The sequence below is a fragment of the Protopterus annectens genome, chromosome 7.part0, assembly GCF_019279795.1.
Source record: "Protopterus annectens isolate FY-2018-M chromosome 7.part0, PAN1.0, whole genome shotgun sequence".
NCBI lineage: Eukaryota > Metazoa > Chordata > Ceratodontiformes > Protopteridae > Protopterus > Protopterus annectens.
This window is the reverse complement of record NC_056739.1, coordinates 67986351-68007245: the sequence shown is the minus strand read 5'-3', so window position 1 is coordinate 68007245 and position 20895 is coordinate 67986351. Positions and strand designations below refer to the sequence as shown.

The window sequence follows — 20895 nt, the reverse complement described above, 5'->3', positions numbered from 1 at the left end:
ACTCTAGTGATGTATCCTATACCTTTTCAAGCAAAAAGAATATTCAGACTTTGCACACATGATGTTAGAATTATGTTCTGTTGCAATGTAGAGGAATAGAAAAGACCATTACTCCATTTTTGTAACAGTTTTTTTTTAAATTTTTGAAAATGATGTTGACAGAAAGTGCGATATGAGTTATAAGGAAATTTCGTGATATTCAGTGGGAAGTAACAATGGTCCCACACCAGTTACATGCTGTATGATAAGGTCTGTACTACAGAGTATTATGGCAGCCACAAGTTCCATAGATAAACTGCCTGCTTACAGAAGAATAAGTTCTCCTATCACCACTGTAGCAACAGCAGTGTTATTGGTACATTTTTTATGCTTTTTAGTTCACCAAGTTACCTGCTGACCCATACCACCCCAAGCTGCAGTGAGTACCAACTAATCCAAATATTCCTGTGTTCCATCTGTGTTGTACAGATTAAGGCTATAGCACACATGTTCTCAGTTCTCGCACTACAGGAGAGGTGTATCTTGTAGTATCCTATCCTGAGCTGAACAGTGGGAAGAAGGGTTGACAGTTTTGGTAGTCTGGGATACTTGGAGGACCAGATTTACTGGCTCTGGCATATGTCAGCTCAGGCATTCACATATGTTCTCTCACATACTGATATACTTCAGTGGCTACTAATGGTATGTGCAATGACTGTATTCATTTCAGTCAAGTTACTTGTGATCTGTGGCAAGGGATGCCACAGATGCACAAGAAGGGGGTAGAGCATACTTGCAATTAGGCCTCTAGCATCCTGTCTGCCAGATTTACAAACTTCAGTGGAGACATTGGTGGGTGCATGCTATTACATTAAGTACATTTGTTTGGTAGAAGGAGAAAAGTAGCCAATTTATTCTACCTTTAAAGGCATTTAGCATTCTACCTTCCACACATCCTCATGTTCTATCTCCCATTCTTTACCTGGCCCATTTTTTTTTAATGCTTCACGGACTCCTTCTTCATCACTCATTTTGATAGCCCTTTCCATGAGTCTACAAACATCTTTGTGAAGAAATACTTTTATAGAAATAAGAAGTTGTTGTGCCCTACAGTTTTTTGCCCATGTGAACTCTCCAACCATATGTTCAAGGTGACACCATTCACCCATAACCAAAGTGACGTTGGGAGCACATATCATGCCCCACCAATCTCTATTGACAAGAGTTCCAGTTCCTCTAATGTCTGGACATACCCCTTATACTATACTCTACAATATCCTCTTTTTGATTTTTTTTACAGCCTAACATTCCTTTCCTTCTATAGCCTCCAGAACTGCATGCTGTACTGAAGCTGCGACTTGACCAGGGCTCATAACAAAAGTACACCCTTTATTTCCGGAGTCTATCTCTGTACACATGCTACAATTCTCTTTGCTGTTGCACAACCTTTTCAGACTGCATTTGGCGATCCAGTCTTGGTGTGATAAACATCTCCAGGTTCTTTTCCTACTCCGGTGCCATCAGTTTCACTCCACTTAGGTGATAATTTCCCAGCAGGGTTGTTATCCCTTTCTGATTGGGATTCCACAGTCAGCTCTCACAGGGTTCAGATTCCCCAAAAGTAGGGCACGTATGCTTTTCTTACTACACTCCTTTACTCTTGTCTCATGTCTTGATGTGCACAGTATTTAAAATATTGTACCACTACGCATTATCAGCATTCTACATCTCCCATAACCTCAGTGCTGACTAGCACAACTTATTACCCTATGATAACCAGCATTGAGAATATGGCAAATTAACTTACACACCTTACTTTCCTATAGTAACCACTGCACAGATCATGGCAAATTAACTTACCCAACTTACTGTCTTATGGTAACCACCACAGAGGTCATTGCAAATTAACTAACACTACTTATGTAAGTTAATTTGCCATAACTCCAGTAGTGGCTACCATAGGATAGCAAGTTAATTTGCCATAACCCCAGTGGTGGCTACCATATGATAGCAAGTTTTGTAAGTTAATTTGCCATTACGTCTGTGGTGGTGGTGGTGGACCCCATGCAGTTTGGGTTCGTGAAGGGACGGTCTTGTCTCCTGAACCTGATTGACTTCTTCCAATCAGTCTCCAGAGCCATGGACAAGGGTAAGATGGTCCACACAGCCTATCTGGACCTTGCCAAGGCCTTCAACACCATCCCCCACACTGGAATCACAGATAAATTTACTAAGCTGGGCATTAATCCCTATGTCACTCAATGGGTTGCCAACTGGCTTACTGACAGAACCCACACTGTAAAAGTAGCTGACTCCAAATCCAGATCCAGACAAGTGACAAGTGGAGTACCTCAGGATTCAGTCCTGTGACTGCTCTTGTTTGGCATCTACTTCTCTGAAGTACAGGCCAACACTAAGGGACTCTGGCTAACAAAGTTCGCAGATGACTGCAAACTGGGAGCCATTATTGAATCCCCAAATGATGTGGATATTCTACAAAAGGGCCTAACAGAAACAGATGCTTGGTACCAGAGCCATGGGCTCAAGCTCAATGCTAAGAAATGTATAGTTATCCCCTTTGGGAAAAAAACATGTACCCATGAATTACCACATAGGTGGCAGTACACTAAACACCGAAAGTGTGATAAGAGACTTAGGAACACACGTGGACAGTGGTCTCACCTTCGATAACCACATTGCCACAACAGTCAGGAAATCCTTCTATGTGGCACACCTCATCACTAAGAGCTTTTCATCCAGAAAAAAGAAGGTCATTGTCCCACTGTACTCATCCCTCATTAGACCCATTATAGAATACAATGCCCATTTGGTATGCACCTCACAAGACATCTGCAACAACTGGAAAGGTCGCAGAAATACCTCACTAAAAGAATCACAGGCCTAAAGCAGATGTCCTATGCTGACCATCTAAAAAAACTCCACCTATACTCTGTCGCATATCGTCTACTCAAAGGCGATCTCTGCTTAACATACAAGGCCATGTCAAACCCAGAGCTGTTATACATGCTGCACTTAAAGAAATCCCAATCCCTCAGAGCCACACATTCCAGGGATCTAAACTTTGTCATCACAATGAACAAAACATGCCGGAGGGATAGGTTCCTGACCCAGAAACTCCCCAGACTCTGGAATAGACTGCCCATACATGTCAAGCAGAGCACCTCTTTGGCCCTCTTCAAAAGGAACCTTGATGATTGGATGGGAGATAGGAAATTCACCCCGGGGATCATGTCAGTCACACTGCTAAACGGGTCCAGGGAAGTAAATACTGTGGGAAGAAATAGCCAGGGAATTGTTATGGCTAGGCTTGTATAGGCCCTAGGGCCGATAGCCTAGTACCAACCTATGAACCTATGGTTACCATACGATAGTAATTCATGTAATTAATTTGCCTAACCTTAGTGGTGGTTACCATAGGATAGTAAATTGTGTAAGTTAATTTGCCATAACACCTGTAGTGGTTACCATAGGGTAGTAAGTTGTGTAAGTTAATTTGTCATTACTTCTCTGGTGCTTACCATAGGATAGTAAATTGTGTAATTAATTTGCCATAACCTCAGTGATGGTTACCATAGGATAGTAAGGTGTGTAACTAATTTGCCATAACCTCAGTGATGGTTAGCATAGAATAGTAAGTTATGCAAGTTAATTTGCCATAACCTCTGTGGTGGTTACCATAGGATAGTAAATTGTGTAAGTTAATTTACTATTACTTCTGTGGTGGTTACCATAGGATAGTAAGCTGTGTAATTAATTTGCCTAACATCAGTGGTGGTTACCTTAGGATATTAAGTTATGCAAGTTAATTTGCCATTACTTCTGTTGTGGATACCATAAGATAGTAAGCTGTATAAGTTAATTTGCCATAACCTCAGTGGTGGTTATCATTGGATACTAAGTTAATTTGCTATAACCTCAGTGGTGGTTACCATAGGATAGTACATTGTGTAAGTTAAGCTGTCATTACTTCTGTGGTGATTACCACAGGATTGTAGGTTGTGTAAGTTAATTTACCATAACATCAAAGGTGGTTATCAGAAGACAGTAAGTTAATTTGCCATAATCTCAGTAGTGGTTACTGTGGGATGCTAAACTGTGTAAGTTAATTTGCCATAACCCCAGTGATGGTTACCATAGGATAGTACGCTGTTTAAGTTAATTTGGCATAACCTCTGTGGTGGTTACCATATGACAGTAAGTTGTGTAAGTTAATTTGCCATTACTTCTGCGGTGGTTACCACAGGATTGTAAGTTGTGAAAGTTAACTTGCCATGACTTCAGTGGTGGTTACCATAGGTTCATATGTTCATAAAAGGATACTAGGCTAATGGCCTTAGGGTCTTTACAAGCCTAGCTATGTTATAACAGTGTTTCCTATTTAACCTTTGTTGGATAGTTGTTATTTGCAGAGTGAGTCTATTATCAACATGGACTGCTCCTGTCCATGAGGGACATAGGTGCTACCCCCGAGGTGAATTTATGGTCTCCCATCCAATTGTCTAGGTTGAGCTTGAATAGGGTCTTTGAGGAACTTCAAGTGAATTGGGAGTTTATTCCAGAGGAGTGGCAATCTCTGGGAGCTATATCTGTTGCTCCAGCATGTTCTGTTAGTGTCACAGGCTAGGTTGAGATCCCTGGAGCGAGTAACTCTTGTTCCATTTGATTTGTGGATTTGCATTTCCATTAGGGCAGGGTCAGAGACTACTCTGTATGCCAGCCACAAGTCACCTCTCTGCAGCCTATAGGATACAGATTACAGTGAGAGGGCTTTTAGTCTTTCCATGTAGGTCATGTTTTGGAGGCCCTGAATTTTCTTGGTGAGAAACCTCTGTGGTCTCTCCAGCTGCTGCAGGTGTATGGTGAGGCAGGCACATACAAAAGGGAGTATTACTTATTACTTAATACTTAATTATTACTTAATACTTATTACTTAATACTCTATTACTGGTCTGCTGAGTGTCGAGTACAGAGGGGTTCTAACATCATTAGTCTTGGATGTGATGCTCTTACTTATGAGATGCACAACTTAGAAGGCTTTCCTTACCACTGTGGACACATGGTAATCAAAGTTTAGACTATCAACCTGTGTTCCCAAATCTCACACCACTGGGTTTGAGCTTGTGGGGTGCTGTCAATATTCTAATTTACAGGGACTTCCTCTTTGCCAAAGGGGATAATAATGTACTTTTTTGCATGTAGTTTTAGTCTGTGGCTTTGGCACCAATCATTAATCTGTGTTAGCCCCTTTTGTAATATGTTAACATTGTTTGGGGACTCAATGATTGCACCCACTTTGCAATCATCAGTGGACTTTGTATGCCTCCTGCCATCTACTTTTGCCTAGACTTTCGAAAAATAGATTACGAACAGTAAAGGGCCCAGCACAGATCCTTGTGGTACACCACTAGTAACTGGTCTACTGGTAGAGGTGGAATCCCCAACTTTGACAGTGTGCATTCTGTCAGTGAGCCAGTTGGCTACCCATCTAGTGATGCATTGGTTAATCCCCAGCTGGAAGAGTTCATCAATGATACCTGAGTGGGGGGGTTGTGTCAAAGGCCTTGGCTAAGTCAAGATAGGCAGTAAGTACAGTAAGTACTACTTTACCTTCATCTGGGGCTTTGGTGACATTCTCAAAGATGTTCACCAGGTTCAGTATGCATGATCTACCCTTAATGAAGCCAAACTGGGTTGGGTCAAGAGTTTGAAGGTTGCCTGTGTCCTTGTTGATAAGGCCCATGATGATTCTTTCCATGGCCTTGCAACTGAGGCTGGTTAGATTTATGGGTCTATAGTTCCTAGGGTCAGGTGTTATAACCCCCCTTTGTGCAAGGGGATTACTAGTGCTGTTCTCTACTCTTATAGAACAAAGCCTTGCTTAACCTGAGGTTTAAGAGAGTGCTGAGTGGTTCCACTAGGCCTTGTTTTAGATTATTTAGTAAGCAGCTTGAGATGTTATCTGGTCCCACAGAGGCTGTGTTTTTGGCCTTGGAGAGCATGGATATGACCTGCTTTTTGGAGATACTAGTAATACTGGGGTCAGGAATGCTTTGCGGTATGGCTGGTGGGGACAAGGGAGTGAAGATTGCACCAAACCTATCAGCTAGCAGGTTGGCAATTTCTTCAGGTTCAGTATGAGAGATACTGCCCACTATAAGTTTGGCATATAGTTAGGCATTTCCTTTTAGATTATGGGCATAGCTAAAGAATGCCTTATGATTATCCTTAGCTAGGGATGCTAATTTAGATTCATAACTAGCTTTAGTGGACTTTACAAGATATCTGATTTGCTTATTCAAGCTGTGGAGGTTCTTCTTCTTCTGATGAGTAAGTTCCCTCTTGTTCTTAGACAGCAGTTTCTTCCTTTTGTTATTAAACCTGTTTATACTTGATGCCCACCAGGGTGGCTTGTTTTTCTGGGAGGACTTAGCTTTGATCCAGTCAGGTACAGACAAGTCTATACAGTTGTTTAGGTGGTTATATAGGACATTTGTGTACTCCTCTGCATAGAAGTCATTGTTAGCTGTGTTACCAGGAGGTTTGAAACTTTTTACACCATTGCCTAGTAGGTCGTAGTTTGCTTTGGAGAAATTGTTCATTTTTTTGCTCCAGTGTTGGTGTCAGGTCTGATCATTACTTAAGACAAGACAAATTTATGGTCTGAACTTACCACAGAGAGCACCACACAGGGGATAGTGCAGTGACCCCCCCTCATGTTGGTGATTACTAAGTCTAGGACATTTGAGCCCCTTTTGGGGGTGCAGACTAGCTGTTCCAGGGCATTTGTATTGACAAAGTCCAGGAACCTCAGGGCAAGCATATTTGTGCCTGTGTATGTCGCCCAGTCAATGGAAGGATAGTTGAAATCTCCCATGACCAAAGTGTTTGGCTGTTTAATGAGTGACTCAAGCAAGTCCAGGTAGGTGGTGTGCTTCTCTTGGTTCATGGTGGAGGACCTGTTGCTAGCAATGATGTGGTAGGGTGCTTTAGCTCTAGTTATTTGGACTTGCTGTAGCTCAAGAGTCATACTGGTTAACCAGCCTTGAGGTGTATTTGGCTTTAATAAAGATGGATATACCTCTACCTTTGGTTTTTTCACACTTGTTTTGGGGTCTGAATGTGTGGAAGACATTGTAGCCTTGCATGGCTGGGGTGCTCTCTCTCTCTCTGGCCTTGAATCATGTCTCATGTGACTACACAGACATCAGCATCTTCCAAAGTTAGGAGTGTTGCCAGGGAGTCCAGCATCCTGTTTAGGCTCCTACCATTAAGCAGCTTAACCTTCAGTTTGGCTAGAGTGGATTTTTTATGTTGGAAATTTTGTTGTTTTGACATTGTCTAAAAAAGATACTATGAGGAGGCAAGGCCCTTTGGCAGTATCCAAAAGCCTACATGAGACAGGTGAAGACCATCTCTGGCAAAGTAGCATGGTCTGTCAACCATGTCTTGCCAGGCCGACAGATACTGGATCCCCCTGGACTGACACCAGAAGCTAAACTAATTGTTGAAGTCAAGCATTTTTTGTCTATATTGTGGCATCATCCTGGGTGAAGGTAGAATGCTGCTTAGGGCTAGGGACATACCTGCCTGGGACATACAGTCTGGGAGTTCAGTCATGTCTCTCTTCATATGGTACAGAGAGGTACATCTCTAGTCATTCACCCCAACATATACTATGACAGAGTCATAACCATAATTGTTATTGAGTAACTTGAGTGCATGCATGATTTGATGGACCCTGGTACCAGACAGACAGCCTGACAGTGACCTTCACTTTGTCCAGGCTGGTGAGAGGGACATATGTGTGACTCACTATAGAGTCATCTATGACCTGCACATTTGATTTTGGGGTGTTTTGCCTTATTGGCCAATTTGCTGAGACACTGGTGTGAGTGTTGTTATGTGTAGTGGATTCTATTTGCTTTGCAGTGTGTGCAAGTGGTTTGCGTTTGAGAGGTCTCTGATCTTTAGTTAGGTTTCTATTGAGTACCTACATGTATGTGAGTTTATGTGTTGTGATCCTGTTTTGTGTAAGAGGTGATGTGTGTTTGGTGGCAATCTGTTTGATGTCTGGTTTGTTGTTACATGAGCGAACTGATTTCAAATTCATAGTGTAATTGCATCTCTCACATATTGTATCTGTTTGTTTTAAGTGCAAGTAGTTGCCAGTATACATGAAATTATTACATTGCCTCAGGATGCCCATGTCAATCAGGTTGGCTGGAGAAATGGTTGGAAAGTGACTGTTCATTATGGCAGGTTTTTACTGTAACTACTATTGGGGAGTGGACTAGTTTGACCAGATTTTGCTCTAAGATTAAAAATGAGGCTTATTCTTTTGAAGGCTAAGGGTGAAAAGTATGGCAACACTTCTCAGTGTGCAACTGAGTTTCCAGAAATGCAGCAGGGAAGCTTGGGAGGGTTCACTAACAGATGTCTAGGAGAAAATTATCTTTCAAGGTGTTTGCATCTATACATGGCACAGCTGAACCCTACTGTACAGTGCACAGTGGTGCACAGACCCAAGGCTTATACACAGGTGAAATTCAACAGTTTTAAGCTAAACTACTAATGGGAAAGAACACAATGAGCTTTCCTCCAGCAATCTCTAACTCAGATGAGGCTCAGACAACACACATGCCACAGGGGTGCAGGCTGGGCACTCCTACTGTAAGATGGCTGGATTAGTGCTCATTTGTAACAATACGGACTAGATTCAGCAGATCTGAATTCAGTTTATGCGGTTTACTAGCTGCTTGAAGCAACAGAACAGTTTTTTTAAAGTGCAGAAAAATACAGTAAAAATCAGCAAAATGAGGCAGCAAAATGATAAAATACAGTCAGCAAAGTGCAAAGGAAACTCACAAGGTTCTTTTTTTTTCTATTTTGCAGTGTATGCGCTTTAGATTTCAGTAGAGTCTCTCCAGACCTCTGGCAAAAGTTGACAAACGTTAGGGGCCCTGATTAAAAGACCGCAAATGTGAGGCTTAAGTATAGGTGAAATTGAACACTTTTAAGCTAAACTGTGTACAAAAAGCAACAGAACAGTTTTTTTTAAAGTACAGAAAAATACAGTAAAAATCAGCAAAATGATAAAATACACTAAGAAAAGTGCAAAGAAAACTCAAAAAGTACTTCTTTTTTATTTTAGCAGTGGATACTTTGGATTTCAGCAGAATCTTTTCAGACGCCCTGGAAAATTCACCAAATGTTAAGCAGCTTCGGTTAGATGGCCTGCAGTGATATTGGCCTCTGTACAAACTGGCAGCTCCTCGAGCAGCTGTGAATAGTGGGAGACTATGGAAAGTGTTTCCTATAGAAGATTTTAAACTGCAGAGGTCTGCTTATATACAAGGCTTGGGGAGCCACAATGCACAAATGTCAGATAATCCCTCAGGCCAGTCAGATAAAAGCACAATAAAGTTTACACCAGCAGTTTCCAACTTAATTTCCAACCATAAGATAGTATGTTGTGTAAGTAATTTGCCATAACCTCTGTGGTGGTTACCATAGGATAATAAGTTGTATAAGTTAATGAGTCATAACCTCTATGGTGTTTACCATAGGATAGTAGGTTGTATAAGTTAATTTGCCATAACCTCAGTGGTGGTTACTATAAGATAGTAAGTTGTGTAAGTTTATTTATTTATTTACATTTGTTTACTGGCTAGTGTCCAACTGGGCTAGTAGCCTGTTTTCAGAGGAGACCAGGGGAGAAATGCTCCAAAGACAGATAACAAATATAGAGTTAAATAGATGTTCATGAAAAAAAATTATATTACATAAGTGTAAGTTTAACAAAAACAGTGAAAACCAGATAATAAATAATACATCATAGGAACAAAATTGAAACGTATGCATATGTATGTAAGCAAATATCTTATGCAATCGTATGTTATTATCTGCTATATTTTATAACTGTATGTGTACACTACAATGCTCATGTAAATATCTTATGTATAGTATGTTAGCAATTGTTTCTGGGGCTTTTCTCCCCGGGCCTCCGCTAAAAATGGACAGCTTTGTCCAGTCATACCTCCCCAGTAAACAAATGTAAAATAAAATGAATAAGTAAAATACAATACAGCAGAGATCTGGATATCGGGGTGAACACTGAGACAGAGACAGCGAGCATGCCTAATGAAGAGATCTGAGCACAAGTAGAGCTAATAGAATGAGTAACAAAGAGAAATATGAAGTACTGAAAGAATCTAAACAGTTGATAGATGGTCAACTATAACCTTGAAAACTCGAAACACTCAGCTATAATGAAATAGATGGGTGCAGTTGAGGACAAAGTAGTTGAGAGGAGTTATCCATGGGTACTACAATGGCAGAGCCACTTGCTTTTAAGGTATTCTTTTATTTTTGTTTTAAAGGAGGAACAGCAGGGGGTGTTTTGTAAGCTTTGGGGTAGGACATTCCAAGACGCAGCTATTTTGTATGAGTAGAGGGAGTCACTGTGGTTGTTATGTGATTGTATTATTTTGAGCAGTGGTCTATTGGAAGATCTAAGGGATCTGCAGTTTACCTGTAGTTAGACTAGGATTGAAACTGTGGGGGCAGCTACTTGGGCTGTGTATGATTTTATGGGTGAGGGTAAGTTGGTTAACAGGTTGGGGAGTTCTAGCCAGTTACGTTGTAAAAAAGCAGAACAATGGTGGGCTTTATGGGGTTGATTGGTGGGAAACTTATCAATTTTGTTGTAGCAAGTTTCTGAATTATGAAGATCAGTCTTGGCGTAAGTTGGTGAAGATGTAAGAGCAACAGAGAAGTGTAGAGAGAAGCTGAGATCTAGCTGTGGCTAGCCTGGGTTGGGGTGTTAGGTAAGGTTTGGCTCTGCGGAGAGCAGCAAGTTTGGAGTAGACTTTTTTTAATAGTAAGTGAAATATGAATATTTAATTTGAGACAGTCATCTATTGTAACACCTAAGAGCTTGGCCTGGTTTGTTGGATAAATTTTGATACCATTTGCAGAATGAGTAGAGAGGTGCGGGGAGCTCTGCCTGGTAGTTCTGTTGGTAAAAATATTAATTTGGTCTTATTTGGGTTGAGCATGAGTTGGTGGTTTCAATTTCCAGGACTGCTTTTTGGATCTTTTCTTGTAGTTGTTGTGGGGAGGGGGCTGAGTAGATGAGAGATGTATCATCTGCATATTGTATGATTGAGGCAAGTTGGGTTGCTGTATTAAGGTTGTTAGTAAAGATGATAAATAGCAGGGAGCCAAGTACTGAACCTTGGGGAACCCTGATGGACACTGGGAGTAGTGGGGAGAGATCGTTCTCCCATTTAGTAGCCTGTTGATGGTTTGATAGATAACTTTGAAGCCATGTCAGGGATGCTGGACTGAGACAGAGTGCAGCAAGTTAATTTGTCATAACCTCTGTGGTGGTTACCATACGATAGTAAATATACCTCTGAAAATGTTCAGATTTTCACAGAATGTCCAGAATTTTGCCTCATATTTTTGATTTGTTCCTTGTAAAATTTGTGATTTTCTGGATTTATGTGGCAAATCGTTGAGGATTAAATTCACTAAATAATGACAGGCATTTGAATTTCAGACTTCATATCCTTCAGAATAATATATGGTAATGCAAGCCCTTTTATTCTGGCAACTTTCTAAGTGTATAAGAGCAATATTTAAAATTTGTCCCTATTTTGGGGGCTTTGTCCCCCCATTATTTTTGGCTTTGTCCAGAGTATTTGTGCTATGATGTTTAGAGCTAAGTTGTGTAAATTAATTTGCCATAACCCCTGTGGTGGTTGCCATAGGATAGTAAGTTGTTAAATTAATTTATCATTACTTCAGTTGTGGTTACCATAGGATAGTAAGTTGTGTAATTAATTTGGCATAACCTCAGTGGTGGTTACCATAGAATCGTAAGTTTATTTGCCATAACCTCGGTGGTGGTTTCTATAAGGTAGTAAGTTGTGTAAGTTAATTTGCCATAAAGTCTTTGGTGGTTACCATAGAATAGTAAGTTGTCTAAGTTAATTTGCTATGACCTCTGTGGTGGCTACCATAGGATAGTAATTTATGTAATTAATTTGCCATAACCTCAATGATGCCTACCATAAAATAGTAAGTTGTGCAAATTAATTTGCCATAACCTCAATGCTGGTAACCACAGGATAGTTAGTTGTGTAAGTTAATTTGCCATAACCTCACTGGTGGTTACCATGGGATAGAAAATTGTTTAATTTGCTGTTACTTCTGCTATGGTTACAGTAGGATAGTAAGTTAATTTCTTATAACCTCGGTGGTGGTTACTATAGGATAGTAAGTGGTGTAATTTAATCTGCCATGACCTCAGTGGTGGTTATCACAGGATAGTAAGTTGTGTAAGTTAATTTTTCATAAGTTCTGTGATGTTGTATGTTGTCACTAACAGTGGTCCATGAGACCAGAATTGATTTAGAGCTTTAAGAGCTTTTAATTGGGGTTAACATTTCCTTGAGATTTATATGCTTGTGCATGAAATGAGACTCTTACAAGCCCTGGATCTTGACTCCTTGATATATTACCCTCATCCAAAGTCTGAGGTGCCTATTTATCACTGAATAAGAAGGCATGGGGGAGGCAGACTTTGACTTATTAGGGTTTGATTTGCCCACCAGATGAGCTCATTTTTTATGAAATTCAGAAGGGTGATTGGAAACATTAGAGGATGCAGATGTGTCCAAATGAATTTAGGAAACCACTGAATTTTCCTCATTTGGAGTCTGGCAAATGGGACCATAAGCTTAAATGAGGCCACTTAAACCAGGATCCTGAGAGATTCTCTTGCTGTGGTATTGTTTTGATTAGACAGGTTTAAGAAGTTGTGATGGTATGAAGACATCTTGTTTAGGAAAAGGAAAAACTATCATCACAAAGGTGTGTAGAAGGCATCTTAAACTAACTTGTGAGCAGAGGTTAATCATGACTTTTTCAGGTTTAGCTTGAAGTCTAGGCTGCTGAAAAGGTTCATGGTAATGTGTAGAGATACCAAAGTGACTTGGAGTAAATGTGTGTGTACCTTGCAGTTTGCAAAAGGCTATGATTGGAGCCAGGCAGTTAGTGAAGCCTCTTGGAGTGGTGGAGAGAGAAAAAGATAATGAAGTACACTGAAAGTCAAATCTCAAGGGAAAGAATCTTAGAAATTAACTTTGTTTTCTGTAAACAGGAATGTGTAGGTAGGAATCTTTGAGCTTTAGAGTGACCAGAAAAGCCTTGGGTGACAGTAATGGAAAAAATGTTTGTAAGGTGAATTTTATAACAGATGAATCTGGTTCTTTTGAGGAAGACCAATCCCTCACCTGACTTGAAAAGAAAGGATGCTTAGTGAAGTTTGTAACATGCTTAATTATTTTCAAAACCCAAACAACTGAGATTATCTTTTCCAGAGATGAAATCAGCAGGAGAGATTGCTTGCAATTTGGAAAGAGGGTCAGAGCGGGGAGGGAAGAGGGGGTTAAGAGACTCAGATGATCTTTGTTTTTTCTTTTGAAAGGTAGGTCCTTGGAATTTGTCTCCTTTCTTTTTATGTCACCCTGCTATTTTTTTCTTATGCGGTATTTAGAATACTTTTTTGAGAAGACTTGAATTGTTTTTGGAAGAAATTGATAATTCCTTTGGTATGTTGGAAGAGGAATGGACATGTGCTGAGGAGGGGTGCAGAGCATATTGGGAAAAAGATGCTAAGGATGAGGCTGCCAGGTAACAGGAAAAGAGGAAGGCCTAAGATAAGGTTTATGGATCTGGTGAGAGAGGACATGCAGGTGGTTGGTGTGACAGAGCACGATGCCGAGGACAGGAAGAAATGGAAACAGATGATCTGCTGTGGCGACCCCTAACAGGAGCAGCCGAAAGAAGAAGAAGAAGTTGGAATAGGAACAAGAACAGGTGTTTGACCTACCACACTAACTTTCCTCTTTCCTCCACCTTTTTAAGGAAGGATTACCAAAAAGGAGGCCTTTGTCAAGTATCACATTTAGGAACCAGGTCTTAACATCCTCAGGGAAGGTTTGCAGTCTGACTCCGGTACTTCTCTGAATAACTCTATCTGTACCGGTAGCAGCAGCCCTAAATACAGCTTCAACAGCATCCTAAATACAGCCGATGGAGTGCTTAGTGACCTAGAGAGCAGAACTGGCAATATGAAGTGAGTAAGATTTAATGTCTGAATTTAGAAGACTAGAAAGAGATTGTTGCATATTAGCAAAGATGGAAAGCAGATTTGTTGACATATGTGTCTAGCAAGTAAACAATGCTGAAGGAGATGATGTATGAAACTTTTATTCAGACCTATCAAAGGCATGTCTCCCTCTACTCTTCCCTCATTAGGCCAGTCATTGAGTACAATGCCCCATTTGGCATGTACCTCACTAAACACCTGCAACAACTGGAGAGGCTGCAAAAGTACCTCACAAAGAGGATCCTAGGCCTTAAACACTTGTCCTATATGGACAGACTAAAAAAACGCCAACTATTCGCTGTCTCATATCGCCTACTTAGAGGCAATCTCTGCTTGACTTACAAAGCCATGTCTGACCAACTCTGTTAGAAATGCTATATCTAAAGAAATCCCAATCCCTCTGCACCACACGCTCCAGAGACCTCAACCTCATTACCACAATCAACAGAATGTGCTAGAGGGACAGGTTCATAACCCAGAGACTGCCCATGCTCTGGAATAGACTTCCCATACATGTCAAGCAGAGCATCTCACTGGCCCTCTTCAAGGGAAATCTTGATGAGTGGATGGGAAATAGAAAGTTCACCCCGGGGATCACTCCAATGGCTCTACTTGATAGAGGCACTGGGAACTAACATCAGGCGGCATGATGCCAGGGCACTTATATGGGCTAGGCTTGTAAGGGCTCCCGGACTATTAGCCTAGTACACACCTATGAACCTATGAACTAAGTACTAAGCTGGCACTGGAGAAGTCTTGTCGGGGCAAATGTAAGAGAAGATTTCTGAAGAAGTGGTTGCCCTGATATGGTTCTACTAATAGATCACTCTTTGAATAATGGTAACATCTGGATAGCTTCCACCCCACTGTTCTTCCTTCCTTCTCTTCTTCGTCATAAGGTTTCCATAAAGGTCTCAGTGAAGGTCAAGTCTGTACATCAGCTACTAATGCACTTCTGGACTATGTGGTGACTTAAAAACAAATCTGATGATAACCTGAGACCTTAGTATTTCTTATAATTATTTGTATTACAGATGTATTGGCATTATTGCACATTTAACTGTTATGCACAATATTCTCATTCTCTGTCGTGTATGTAATTAATTTGTTGCTTGATGAAAAGTGCTGACATCAGTGAAATGGTTTCATTTTTGAGGGGAGGGGGGAACAGAACTCACACTACCAGGGATTAGTAAAGAAACAATACAGCTCCCTTAGCTGGTTCTCCTCAGGACCAGCATGCAAGTATTCCTAGTTAAGTCTTTGGTAAAATGCTGGTAGCAGTTGATTCTGGAGTTCACATTGTGAAGGGTCGTGAGGGTATGTAAATGCCTGTGCTATGTCACTACAGTCTTGACACTGTACAACAGCAACACAAGGAAAGGCACATTGGAAAAAGCACTCACCCATGGACTACTTGTGTGGACGTGTTGAGGAGATGAGGAGAACAGGATCTTCTTAATCCACTTGCAAAACTAGTGGCCTCCTTTGGCCTTGTGATGGCATCTGTTAGATCTCCAGATAAAAATGCACTTGGTTCTTCCTTTGCAAGTTTTGGAACAAATTCACCAAAGTGGTAGCAGTGAGATGGCTGTTTCATAGATTTTCGATATTCCAAGGCCACGTAGTCTTATGACCATTTACTCCTTATCCATACCCTCACTCAGACTGCACCTCCTTTCTCCAGTGGCACCATACCGGCCAATCCCAGAGTAAAGTTGTGAATACCCATCCTGTCATTTGAGTTATGTGTAAGGGAAAACAGTATGTTACACTGTTTAACATACAAAGGGAGTTTATTCCACAGGTTTGGGATGTGCTGAGTTATAAACTTGTCCCTCCACCATGTATTATTTATTTACTGGTGACAATTTAGGTCTTTGGTTCTTGTACTGGTGGAGTCATTGGAATTGTGGAGATTCATTGGAATTGTGGAGATACAGGAGGTCCAAGATAACCAGGTCTCTTGTGGTATGTTAAGTAAGGCAGAGGTATCTAAATCTATAAAACATTCCAGCCTCTCTTGATGGCTTAGGGATTTAAAGCATGCAATCTTTTTGGTTAGGAATCTTTGGGGTCTGTCTAGTTGTTTGATAATTTCTGATCTTCTTCTTCTTTCGGCTTTTCCCGGTTAGGGGTCGCCACAGCGGATCATCTGTCCGCTCATGATTGGCAGTGGAGTTTTACGGTGCCGAGTTGCCAGCCTGGCACCCAACCTTCCACAGAAGGCACACACATGCACACACTCACACCTAGGGCCAATTTAGAGTGTCCAATCCACCTACTGCACATCTTTGGGATGTGGGAGGAAACCGGAGCACCCGGAGAAAACCCACGTGACCACAGGGAGGACAGGCAGACTCTGCACAGAAGGCACCCCAGCCAAGAATCGAACCGGAGAACCTCTTGCTGATACACTTTGTAAATAGTTATTTTCTTAATTTGTGAAGTGACACCAGTAGTGTTTACCTTCTGATTGTTGCACGTGCCCCAGCCAAGGAACTTAGCAACTCTGTCTGCACATATGTTATGATAAAAATAAGGAATTCAGAAGTTATTTGCAACATGAGTTCACATGTGGGTTGCAGGCATGAGCAGTTTTCTAATGCATTGGTACTCTAGGAAGTATTCCAGACATTACTGATTAAGTCCATAAAAGTAGTTCAGATTGGTCTAAAATGTGAAAGATAATTTGTAAGACAGTCCTGTAACAGACCGCCTTAAAAAACTCCAGCTATACTCTGTCGCATATCGTCTACTCAGAGGCGATCTCTGCTTAACATACAAGGCCATGTCAAACCCAGAGCTGTTGGACATGCTACACTTAAAGAAATCCCAATCCCTCAGAGCTACACGCTCCAGGGATCTAAACCTTGTCATCACAATAAACAAAACATGCTGGAGGGATAGGTTCGTGACCCAGAGACTCCCCAGACTCTGGAATAGATTGCCCATACATGTCAAGCAGAGTGCCTCTTTGGACCTCTTCAAGAGGAACTTTGATGATTGGATAGGAGAAAGGAAATTCACCCCAGGGATCACGTCAGTCGCCCTGCTAGACAGGGGTCCCGGAAAGTAAATAATGTGGGAAGAAATAGCCAGGGAATTGTTATGGCTAGGCTTGTGTAGGCCCTAGGGCTGATAGCCTAGTACCAACCTATGAACCTATGAACCTATGACCGAATAACCCATAATGTGAAAAATTTAAATCCATAGTAGAACTGCAAGGACCCTAGGATACTAATATTTTTTATTTTATTTTTCATTTATTTTGATCTCCACCCAAGCTGTTTGCCATCAGCCAGGTCACAGAGTCCCTCTGTGAATTTCTGCACCAACTTTCCCTTGCACCCGCCTGACTTACCTCTTCAGACTGGTACCTCCACATATGGAGAAACCTTAGTGTAAGCAGTTGGGAAACGTGCGGAGAGAGATGATGAAGGCATCACAGTATGGTACCACTGTGGTAGAGGTGCTACCGAATTCCCAGTGTACACTAATCTGCACATGCTGATGGACGGTATACCATCCTCGGTCTACACTAACAACTGCTAGTTGATTGCTGTAAACCCCTCGTTTTTCCCTTGAACAGGTGAGGTGACAAAAATGCAGCTCTGCCTTATTCTGCAGCTGACTCATCAGGGATTAGATCTGCTAACTGAACCATAGTTACCAAGGAACCAATGTTCCAGAAAGCAAAGAATCATGGGTAAAGCACATGTAAATATACTCATAAATAATAATGGAAATTGATACCTGTTAAAAAATCTAGGCAGAAGGGCCTACGGTGACTGCCTCTTCCTCCATCAGGAGCTTTGACTGCATGTTTTCTTCATGAAAGAAGAAGAAAAAGAAGACTTAAGTCAGGAGCACGACTTTCAGCAGGTAAATAGCAGTTTCTTTCTAGTTCATGTAACTAGCTTTCACACTGGCTGCCATGCCGCAGTCCATACTGGGCATCACAGGGCTGCATGCAGACACCAAAACAGCAAATGGCAAGCTTGTAGAGGTACATGGTGGTACAGGGGGGTGGGTTGTTGCAGTGGGAGCACTCAGGATGAGCTGCAGAACACAGTAGTAGGCCAAAACTTCTTTTAAGATTCCCTGAGAAAATGTTATAGGGATCACACTGGCTAGATTAGAAACAGATAGGTAGCGTTGTCGCCTCACAGCAAGACGTTGTCCCGTTCGATTCTCAGCTAGAGCGTCTTCTGTGTGGAGGCATGCATGAATGGGCATACCTTCGTTGAAGGTTGTGCGTCAGGGCTGGTAACCCGGCACGTAAAAATCCACTACCAAACATTAGCGGACCGGAGTTCTGCTGTGGCGACCCCTAACCGGGATAAGCCGAAAGACACAACTAGTAAAAGTCAAACTACATCCAAGCCAAACCTTCCCCAGATCTGAAGTTTGAACTAAAACTAATAAAGAACAATGTTTTCAACAACACTCAATAAATTAATTTTGTATCTGCCATCTGGTGATGGAAACCCATTTTGGTAAAAGACCTGGGCTATACCAGTGAGTGAACCTTAACTGTAGTAATCTTGTTTTATGTGAGGCCTAAAGATACAAGAGAATGATGGCTGGTAACAATAGCCTGGTCTTCTGTCATGACCAGAGGTACAGTGAATGAAAGCTAGTGATGGTAGCCTTTTTCTGTGTGTAGTGAGTGAAGGGAAGTGACAGAAAACTTCTCTCCTTTGAGGTCAGCCACAGGTACAGTGAATGAAGATTATGGCTAGTAGCCTTATTCAGTGAGAGGCCTGTACATGTAGTGAATCAATGTTAGTTACAGAAACCTTCTCTCCTGTGAGGCCTGCACGTGCAGTGAATGAAAGTTAGCAACAGGAGCTTTGTCTTCTGCAAGACCCACAGTTACAGCAAATGAAGAGTTAGTGCCAATAACTGCTCTTTGAGGCCTGCATTTACAGTCAATGAATATTAGTGACAGCAGCCTTGTCTATTTTAAGGGCCTGCAGGTACTGTAAATTAAGCTTTGTTGTAACAGCCTTGTCTTTTATGAGGCCCACAACTCTTCAATTAAAATTTATCGGAAGTTACGATATCTCATTTGTGACCAACTGTTTCTTTCTTTTCAGTTCCGTAACTGTATGATTACTACCTTGTGTTGTGGGAAGAATCCATTTGGAGAAGATGATGTTTCTTCTACTGTTTCAAGCAAGACAGAAGTCTCATCGGTGTCTTCAAGCCAAGTGTCCCCTGCATAGACAACAAATAGTTCTGCCTCGTCTACTACTTTTGCTCCTGGCAAAAGGTGTACCATCCCATCCACACCTTTACGATCATGAAAAAAATACACATCTCAATCATCTGCATGTTTTGGACACAGAATAATTATTAAGCTTCTGGTTTACAAAGCAACATTTTGTAGCAGGGTCAAACCAAGGGATTAAACTATAATCAAGGCAAGGCCATAGCTCAGACATTATTTAACAGTTATGTTTTAGTTATGTAAATTCACAGATTAGACTAAGAGTTGATTTGGTTCATTCACTAAAAGCCAGCTTCTCATGACTTGAAGATGCAGAGTATTTGTTAGCATTTTAATAACAGATGCCTGTCATTTAAATAAGCACTACTTGATGAAATGTGAGGAACTCTGAGACTTTGTGATATTAAGCCTAACCCTTGCCTTCCTGTGTTAATTGTCTGTTATGACTCTTAAATACAATAGAGTTTTAGAGCATTCTGTTGGAAATCTTGTGGAATTTTCTAGTTCACTGATGGACTGTTCTAGAAAAAAGATAGTATATTTTATATCTATGCTTAATGGTAAAATATGGGCTAATGCTTTCATTATGTATGGCAACTTGAATACAATGCTTTATGAACCTGCACTGGTTTACAGTAGACATTAAATAGGCAAAAATGCAACCTGTATACACAAATTAGATGTGGAATTTCTAGCACACATCCTATCAATAATTTAAACTGCTACTAAGTCATAACCTAGTCACAAATGTTGAAGAATGTTCAGAATATTCTGGTAAAGTAGTTCCCACATCTAGTTACTGTTATAAAAACAGAGGACCTACAATCATTAAACTGGGAAAGATTAACTGAAATTGCACTCCAGCAAGAATATAACAAATCTTATTGACTATTTAGCAAAAATACCAAACATTATTTTATTATTCTCTTTAATATTTCCATAGTTTTGTTTTTCCCCATTTTGTTTACTTTGTATGTTTTAATCATAGCCTACATTCAGATGCTATCTCAAAGAACTTTAGTATTTACATAGATTGTTCTTATACTATACATTTAAGAGAAGACATTGTGTCTTTGGAGAGAGCTTTCATATTTTATTTTATCAATTCATGCATTGGGTTTCTTGTAAATAGTGTAAATAGTTTGTCCCTTGATGTGTATAGTGGCTCTGTATTGATATCCTTGTTTTTGATAAAGTTGTTTCATTATCTTGTTTATCCTATTGTTGTTAATCTATATTAAATTTTCAGTAACATTTTTTTGGGGAAAAATGTAACACTGCAGAACTTGTTCACTGGAATAGCTGCAGCTCACTGTACATGTGGCAAATGGGCAACCACTTAATACAAACCCACAGCATGCTTTTAACACAGAGGATTACGACTGTGTAGCCAATCATAATCAGTGTATTATTTGTTTGAGACATGGATGTTAAGAATTTCACCTACAGGTCAAAGCTCAAGGGGTGAATCTTGGCATCC

The 20895-nt window shown here is 40.8% G+C and overlaps 1 protein-coding gene across 1 annotated transcript in view; it reads left to right on the top strand.

Annotated features, from left to right (window-relative positions):
* LOC122806233 (green-sensitive opsin) overlaps window positions 1–19889 on the top strand; it is a 216866-nt gene extending 196977 nt beyond the window's left edge. The window contains exon 5 of the mRNA XM_044076483.1: window positions 19282–19889. Coding sequence (XP_043932418.1) covers window positions 19282–19410 — 129 coding nt within the window. The 3' untranslated portion in view covers window positions 19411–19889. The remainder of the gene's footprint in view (window positions 1–19281) is intronic.
* Window positions 19890–20895: the final 1006 nt, after the last annotated feature.